The sequence below is a fragment of the Euprymna scolopes genome, chromosome 9 (genome assembly GCF_053919585.1).
Source record: "Euprymna scolopes isolate OS-2025 chromosome 9, ASM5391958v1, whole genome shotgun sequence".
Lineage (NCBI taxonomy): Eukaryota > Metazoa > Mollusca > Cephalopoda > Sepiida > Sepiolidae > Euprymna > Euprymna scolopes.
In genome coordinates this window covers 46,619,661-46,628,773 of record NC_136490.1, presented here as the reverse complement: position 1 = coordinate 46,628,773, position 9,113 = coordinate 46,619,661, and the positions used below count along the sequence as shown (strand labels likewise).

Sequence of the window (9,113 nt, the reverse complement as noted above, 5' to 3'; positions counted from 1 at the left end):
TCACATACACATTATCCCATCACATACCCGTACATTGAAACATTTGCATTAACCCTTTACTGCCCTGGCCGACGAATTCACCCTGTGTACTATTTTTTTTTAAATAGTAAATGAAGAGTACGGTAGGTAAAATGTATGTAAATATGTATATACCAAATCACGATATTAGTGCTCCAAATATTCTCAATAAATACATCTTCATTTATGTTTTATAAATATGTTTATTTAAAAATATTTTCAAAAGTTTTATTTAATTTTTAGCTTATTTATCATATACTTATTATATAATGGAGACTTAGAGTGTTTAAAACATGATATTGTTAATTTCGCACAGTAATGGTTTAAACCCGTGCATTTTGTTCAAAAATATTTTAACCTTACGTTGAACCTAACCAAAACTATCCCAGAATATGTTCTTGATGTTTAGATGCATATGCTTGATTACTTTAAATACATTTCAAATGTCAACGTTTATAAATTATAAACTGTCATTGCATCTGTTTTTTCTCCCATATACGTCCACTATTCAGATTGCCTCAGGGAACCCAAACACATGGACAATTTTAGATGACTTCTGTGTATACGATGTTTCGTGTAAATGTGATTCCTCTTCTGTGGCGATGCGTGGAATCATTAAGATGTTGGACTTTAACTCTTACAGTCTTCATTGCTCTTGCTCTTGAGAATGCTACATAAAGCTGGCCATGAGTAAAGCATGGCTTTGGTAAATATATGTAAACTCTATCAAAAGTCTGACCTTGAGCTTTATATATTGTCATTGAGTATGAGAGGCGAACTGGGAACTGAGTGCGATGAAGAACAAAAGGAATATTGTCATCGCTAGGTTTCAGTTTTATCCTTGGGATAAGTACTCTCTTATGAGTGTGAGAACCGCTGATTATTGATGCCTTGATGCTGTTCCCGTGAAGCCGAATGACCTCTAGTCGAGTGCCGTTACACAGTCCCTGAGTTATGGAGAGGTTTCTCAGTAGCATAATTATTGCTCCAATTTTCAAATTCAACCTATGAGGAGGCATGCCAGATGAAGTGAGAGAATTAATGAATTCTGTTGGATAATTTTGTGCTTCCTCGTCATTATCGCAACTTACAGAATCAGTGCTGAGGTACGTTTTATTTTCTGTTGACAACATTCTCAAAATTTCCTCATCGACCGCTAAGCATTCAGAATTCTTTGGAGATAGGATTACTCTTGCTTTCATCTCTTCAGCCGTACAGTCGTCAAACACCTCCGATATCAAAGAGCCATTACATGTACACATTTCAGGAATGGCAATAACATCTGGAGCCACTTCATCAAGAGAACTCTGGGGTGATCCATTACCCATTTGCAGAAGCCATCTTGAAAACTCCTGTTCATTTGAATTTGCTCTCATGTTCTGTGTGAGGCTCATGTGATGAAAGCTGTGCCATAAGTCTGAGCGTTTGACGCACACATCTAGCACAGCAGCAGGAGGAGCTCTCGGGACAACCGGAAGTACTTGTCTGAAATCGCCTCCAAGTAAGATTACTTTACCACCAAATGCGGTGTGGGTGTTCATTATATCTTTCAAGCATTTATCAATGGCTTTCAGCGCATAGCATGGGATCATAGAAGCTTCATCAATAATGAAGACTTTAACTTGCATCAGAAAGTTTCCTTGCTCAGAGTTCGGTGGCACATGGCAGACACTTGTTTCGTTTAGGGGAACCGGAAGCTTGAATATATTGTGCAAAGTTTTGCCGCATTTCAGCAGTGTTGCAGCAATACCAGTCCAAGCAGAAGTGTTTGTCTTAATGTTGTTACGTTAAGGTATTCATATAACTTGTTGAAAATATAGGTTTTTCCTGAACCACCGGGTGCATCCACATAAAACAATCTATTTTCTGTTTGCTCACCTTGTTCAACAGAGAAGGCACTCGCAACCACAGCATTGAATATCTTCCTCTGTTCAATATTAAGAGAAGTCACATCTATGTTAGAGTTTCCAACATCTCCTTCATGTCCAGGATGATCTCCAACTGGTTCAGGCAGACCAAACATGTTGCAATTCATGCCATTTTCCATGAATAAGGTATTCAGAAAGTGGAGAGCAACATTTTCAGCAGTTATGTTATCATATCTAAGCAGCAGATCTTCGATCATAAAATGCTTATTCTCATTCCATAAATGCAGAGCATTCACGTGCTGGGTGAAGACGCACATCATGGAAAACATGGATAATAGTTGTCGTGGCATCTGATGAGCTGCTGCTTCTGTCAAAGCTTCCTGCAATGCATTGTCATTCTCCACCAGGCGCAGTCTGATGCATACGTCTTTGAAGGTGGCCATTTCTTGACCATCGATTGTCTTCAAATCGCTGAATGAAGTCGCTCCGGGAACATGAAGGAGCAACATCCTCAAATAAAATTTTTCTTCATTTCGAGGACTTGCAGAGTACATTCTGGTTAAAATGATGCTGAATCTAATTCGCCGTGTCCACTTTGTTGGTGTCTTTTGAAGACATAATGCTCAGCTGCTCTTGCTGCCGCCTGTCTTTGATTCCCTTCTCTATAGTAAACATGCTGCTCATCAGGCAAATGTACAGCCAAGCGATAAACAGTGTGGGATTGAGCATGCATTTTGAAACCTGGCAATCTACAAAAGCCCTCTGGAGGAGACACATATCTACATGACAAATACTGTTTAACTTCATTGTGTTCATGTATTCCAGTGGGCTCATTATTCTCTAAAACATGTCTGATTTCCATGTTTTCACAATCGTGACCTTTATATATATATTTGAATAAATATTTTACGCTTTTCACAGAGGAACACACTTCAACATTAATATGGGCACGATATTTTTCCAGTAGATACTTATTGTATGGGACAACGAATCTGTTGTCAACCTCATGAGTGCCAACTTGTACCTTTTCTCCATTGTTTATCCGGCTATACACGGGATATCCGGATACATTTGTATTCGTTTCTTCAAGGAAATCTTTTGGAAATTTTTTCTCACATGTTCCATCAACCATGCACACAGAATTAGGATTTGATATCCCACATGGGCCATGGATCATCAATGTTCTCACGCATTCTCTCAATTCTGGGTAGTCTAATGAAGATATTTTAGCACAAACCATCTCATCAATTTGTTCTCTTGTCCTCAGTTTGTCTTCTTCTGGCAGCATTACCGAAAGGTGGCAATGTAGTAGACCACGCTTTTGAAATTCAATGACATAGATCTGAGTAACTGGAACACCAAATATATGTCTATCCTTGATATTAATCATAAGTTCATTTAGGTGCATGTTATAAACTCGTGCAACTAAATCTGACCTATTTTGTGTTGTTTCATGCGGTCTAAGGTTCTCTGTGATTTCTCGCCACTTTGGGTTACACGTGTATGTCAAGAAAATATCTGGTTTTCCAAATTTGCAGACGATCGCCATGGCATCTTGATATGCTTGTTGCATGTTTCTCGGACTTCCTGTGAATGTAGAGGGCAAAATGACTGGAACACCTGCCTCTTGATGCTCATTCTGTCTTCCTAGGTGATCCATGAGACCCGAATAAAGTGCCACTCTTAATTGTGCTTGGTTATTTTAATGAAGTTCAGACGGCATCCTTCCACCTTCACATAAGCGTCAACAATATATTGTTGCAATAATTTTCCAGCTCGATCCAAAGCAATAAAGCCATCTCTGATAGCTAGCCGGTGTGAGTAAAAAACTCTTGCATGGTGAATTTGGTGCGAACACGAGTTTGGCGTTGTGCCACATGAGCCATTTGTATATGCCATCCCGATTCTCCATTCGGAAAGAGAAGAGGATAACCCATGGGGTCAAGATGGCAAGAGATGTAAGCAATCCTCTCCCTCTGTTAACCTATGGGATAAACAATGATATCACGATGTACTGGAGGTGCACCATCATCACCAACGAATATGGCTGCAATCTCATTGCCTGATGGGTTGTTGTGTGTCCTTCTGTCAGGGCCAGGGATGAAGTGCATGGTTACTTGTCTTGGTGACACGTTCTCAATTGCAGCTCTCTCTTGTTCTTGTTGTTCAATATCCCTCATATTATGGTATGCTGCTGCATAAGGATTATTAATCAGTGCTTCATTTATCTTTTGAAAAACAGACACTAAACAGTTAGCATTTTCTGGAGCATTTACTCTATTGTGTATGGCTTTATTGGTTTCTATGATGTACAGCTGGCCATATCTTCTCTCTTCAGGGTCATTTGCATGGAGGTTGCTTGCGTAGTGGTAAGTTTGACCTTGTAAACGGAAACAATAGGGTCCACGTCCTGGAGGGGGTCTAATATTGGCACCAAAAGATGCAAAAGCAAATGCAGAATTATAGTTTCTTATATTCTGCCTGAAATTTGCACCCTCGGCATTGTTGGCATCAAATAATAATCTTAAATTTTCGGGGTAATCTTGTAAGGGGGGTAGCATTACTTTTCCGTTATGACAGCAATTTAGTTGTTCTCTTTGGAATCTTAAGGCTCTGAAAAATTGACATCTGAAATCCATGGCGCTAATGTAATATATTTGGCGTTCCATATTGTGGGCATTTCTATGACGTTGAACTTTATTTCGCTCATTTTCAAGATGATTTTGGCGCTCTTGTTGGTTCATATTATTTCTTCTTACATGGTCCCTGTTCCTCATGTTTGCTAGAAATTGCTGTCTTTCTTCCATATTCATATTATATCTTGTTTCGTGGTCTCTGTTTCTCATGTTTTCTAGAAATTGCTGTCTTTCTTCCATATTCATATTATATCTTGTTTCGTGGTCTCTGTTTCTCATGTTTTCTAGAAATTGCTGTCTTTCTTCCATATTCATATTATTTCTCCTTACGTGATCACTATTTCTCAAATGGTCAAGATGTAATTCTCGCTCATCCTGGCTCATATTACGCCTTTGCTGTTGCATTCTTTGTCTGTTTCGATAACGGATTGATTATATTTCCTCTTCTCGCAAACGCTGTCGTCTAATTCTCTGTCTCTCTCTTGCTGCTTCTCTTTGCTGTGTTCTTCTCTCATCCATTGCTCTAGATGGGCCAAACGGTCTGTGTTTAATCTGTCAATAATAAATGAATTTTCTTTTTTTTTCTCTCTCTCCCTTGAGCGTTCTCCTTTTTCTCTCTCTGCCTGGGTTGGCAGACGATAATAATTATTTGAAGCCAAATTTTGCAGAAAAAAAAGAAAAGAAGGCCAAATTCAAAAGCGCAGGCACATTTTTGTAGTAAAAAAGGCTAACAAAATGCCAAATTGAAAATGAAAGGACAATTGACTATATCGAAGTTGTTGACTTTCAAATATAAACATTTAGTAAGTAACTGTGTAAACAGATTTTAAAATATTTTTAATTAACGAAGACCGCGTTTCTCTCTCTGTCTCTATCTATCTATCTATCTATCTATCTATCTATCTATCTCTGCCTTGAGCGTGCGTACAGAAAAGGGCCGAACTTGAAAAAAAAAGCCAAACAGAAACTTTGATGGTCAAAATACTTTTTCTTTTTTCTCTTCCCCCCCATCTATCTACCCCCTCTTTCTCTCCCCCTCTCACTCCTCTATCTCCACCCTCTCTCCCCCTCCCTCTCTATCTTCTTGGTTTTGTTTATATCTAACAGCAATCAGTCGTAGTTGCGAGAATCTTCTTCTTCTATATAATAATTCGCTTGAAACTATCTATCTATCTATCTATGTGTGTCACACTTTCCGGCAAATTTGATTGGTTGAGAAGATTTTATTCTGGAATAGCGATTACACATTAAACGAACGATCAAGGCAGAGATCAGGGTTGCCAGGTTGGCTTCATTTTGAAAGTAGTTTGGCTATCAGAATTTCTGTTTGGCTTTTTTTCCAACTTTGTCCCTATTCTGAACGAACGCTCAAGGCAGAGATAGATAGATAGATAGATAGATAGATTGATTGATAAAGTGAACGCTCAAGGGGGAGAGAGAAAAACAAAAGAAACAAAAAACCGTGTAATTTACACTGGTCCACCTAGATCCGCCGAAAACCGTGCCGGTGGAGATAATTTAACCACACATGTAAATATATACCTTTCTCCTATTAAAACTTTTTTTCATGAAAATTACTGTAGTAGTAGTACAAATATATTGCGAAACCATTATTCTCTCTCTCTGTCTCTCTCTTAAATATAAACAACGCCTAGAGGTGAGAGTTGGAGGTTTTTTTTCATGAAATTTAATGTTATAGGAGTAAACATATATTTTTAGAAAAATATTTCATGTTTCGTTCTTGGATTAGCGGAATACACATCAAACGAAGGCTAATGTAAATTTCACGGTTTTTTGTTTCTTTTGTTTTTCTCTCTCCCCCTAGTAAATAACTGTGGAAACAGATTTTAAAATATTTTTAATTAACGAAGACTCTCTCTTTCTCTCTCTTTCTCTATCTCTGTCTATCTATCTATCTACGGATTACACATTAAACGAACGCTCAATGCAGAGTAGATAGATAGATAGATAAACAGAGAGAGAGAAAGAGAGAGAAAGAGAGAGTCTTCGTTAATTAAAAATATTTTAAAATCTGTTTCCACCGTTTCTCCTATTAAAACTTTTTTGGGTTTGTATTACTGTACACATAGATTCGAAAAAGTTGTCAAAACAACAAATATATAACAAATAAATGTTATCAAAGGCAAGATAAGTTACTTTTCTACCAAACTGGATATATTTTTCGTGTTTTTATTCAATGTAACATGTTTATTCAGCTCGAAAACATACAGTGTTTACCGATGTATTGGAAAATTCAAGATGGCGTCTCACCCCCTCTTTAACACCGTAAGTTTGGAAAAAGGTGTTATAAATGAAAAAAAAACATACAAAATACTATTAAAAACCCGCCGAATATATGTCAACCTATGTCACGGTAACATATATTGAGCGAGTTTTTAACAGTATTTTATCCGGTTTTTTTATTTATAACATCTTTTTCCACACTTACCGTGTTAAAGAGAGAATAAGACGCCATCTTTAATGTTCCCTCTCTGTCTGTTTCTCTCTTAAATATAAACAACGCCTAGAGGAGAGAGTGGGAGTTTTTTTTTCATGAAATTTAATGTTGTAGGAGTAAACATATTTTTAGAAAAATATTTCATGTTTCGTTCCTGGATGAGCGGAATACACATCAAACGAAGGTTAATGTAAATTTCACGGTTTTTTGTTTCTTTTTTTTTTTTTTTCTCTCTCTCCCTAGTAAATAACTGTGGAAACAGATTTTAAAATATTTTTAATTAACGAAGACTCTCTTTTTCTCTCTCTTTATCTATCTCTGTCTATCTATCTATCTACGGATTACACGTTAAACGGACGCTCAAGGCAGAGTAGATAGATAGATAGATAGATAGATAGAAAGACAGAGAGAGAGAAAGAGAGAGAAAGAGAGAGTCTTCGGTAATTAAAAATATTTTAAAATCTGTTTCCACAGTTTCTCCTATTAAAACTTTTTTTCATAGAATTTATTGTAGTAGTAGTACAAATATATTGCGAAAACATCATTCTCTCTCTGTCCGTCTCTCTCTTAAATATAAACAACGCCTAGAGGTGAGAGTGGGAGTTTTTTTTTCATGAAATTTAATATTGTAGGAGTAAACATATATTTTTAGAAAAATATTTCATATTTCGTTCCCGGATTAGCGGAATACACATCAAACGAAGGCTAATGTAAATTTCACGGTTTTTTGTTCCTTTTGTTTTTTCTTCTCTCTCCCTAGTAAATAACTGTGGAAACTGATTTTAAAATATTTTTAATTAACGAAGACTCTCTCTTTCTCTCTCTTTCTCTATCTCTGTCTATCTATCTATCTACGGATTACACATTAAACGAACGCTCAATGCAGAGTAGATAGATAGATAGATAAATTGACAGAGAGAGAGAGAGAGAGAAAGAGAGAGAAAGAGAGAGTTTTCGTTAATTAAAAATATTTTAAAATCTGTTTCCACAGTTTCTCCTATTAAAACTTTTTTTCATGAAACCTTGCTGCCTTGCGCGTTCGTTTAATGTGTAATCCGCTATTCCAGAATAAAATCTTCTCAACCAACAAATGTGCCGGAAAGTGTTACACACATAGATAGATAGATAGTTACAAGCGTATTAATATATAGATAATACAATAGCGTATGTATTCTTTTCAGTATCACGCTTACATCCGGATCATTTATTTGTTATGAAATTCCATTTCTTATGATAAAGTTTGTTTTTTTGGTTTCAACTATAGCTGATGGCACTTAAATCATTTCTTTTTTTTATATGAATAATTTTATGAAGAATTCTTCATAAGTTTTTGTTTCGGTTTAGATTATGGCTAAAGGAATTCAAGTTATGTTTTTATCACAGTTATGGCTAAAGGAATTCAAGTTATGTTTTTATCACAGTTTTTATTTCGGTTTCGATTCAAGCTAATGCACCCAAGTCATATGGATATATATTTTTTTTTATTTTTGAAATCAAAACTGTATAGCATATAAAAATCGATAGAACATAACTCTATAATAATATATACGAAATATGAAGGAATTAAAATATCATATTTAAGCGTACTTTATGACCGAGCATTGCCGGGCGGTACTGCTAGCTTAGATAAATACTTTTGCAGTTGTAACAAATAGCTACAATAATATCAAAGCGTCTCCATTTACACTGAACATTTACAGAATGGCAACATCAATACATTACATATGAATGAGTCCCCTGTGGATTTTCCACAGATCCCGCTTGTTGTTGTTGTTGTTGTTGTTGTTATTATTATTATTATTATTATTATTTTTATTATTATTATTATTATTATTATTTTTATTATTTTTGCTATTATTATTATCATTATTTTAATTATTATTGCTATTATTACTTTTATTATTATTATTTTATTATTATTATTATTATTATTATTATTATTATTATTATCGGTGGTGGTGTAACCTTAAATTCACTAACCCCATTTATGTGAGAATGTCAAATCAAAATATTGAAAATAACGACGTGAATGAGGCTAGAAAATCTTGTGATTGTCTCACATCAGATAGGTGTCCCACTGCTAAACAGGGTGGGTCCAGTCGTCATCATACAACTGTTCGAAATTCTGAGGAT

The 9,113-nt window shown here is 35.8% G+C and overlaps 2 protein-coding genes across 2 annotated transcripts; both read right to left on the bottom strand.

The window, feature by feature from the left end:
• Positions 1–563: 563 nt before the first annotated feature.
• LOC145284560 (ATP-dependent DNA helicase PIF1-like) lies at positions 564–1,646 on the bottom strand. The gene has a single exon (XM_080133473.1). It carries the CDS (start codon positions 1,644–1,646, stop codon positions 564–566), a length of 1,083 nt encoding a protein of 360 aa, XP_079989599.1.
• A 799-nt stretch (positions 1,647–2,445) lies between these two features.
• LOC145284559 (uncharacterized) lies at positions 2,446–3,546 on the bottom strand. Its single transcript, XM_080133472.1, has one exon. The coding sequence runs from the start codon at positions 3,544–3,546 to the stop codon at positions 2,446–2,448; it is 1,101 nt and encodes a 366-aa protein (XP_079989598.1).
• Between the last annotated feature and the right edge of the window lie 5,567 nt (positions 3,547–9,113).

Excerpts from the sequence above, each read along its gene's own strand:
- LOC145284560 (XM_080133473.1), bottom strand. The coding sequence starts at position 1,646 with ATGCAAGTTAAAGTCTTCATTATTGATGAAGCTTCTATGATCCCATGC.
- LOC145284559 (XM_080133472.1), bottom strand. The coding sequence starts at position 3,546 with ATGGATCACCTAGGAAGACAGAATGAGCATCAAGAGGCAGGTGTTCCA.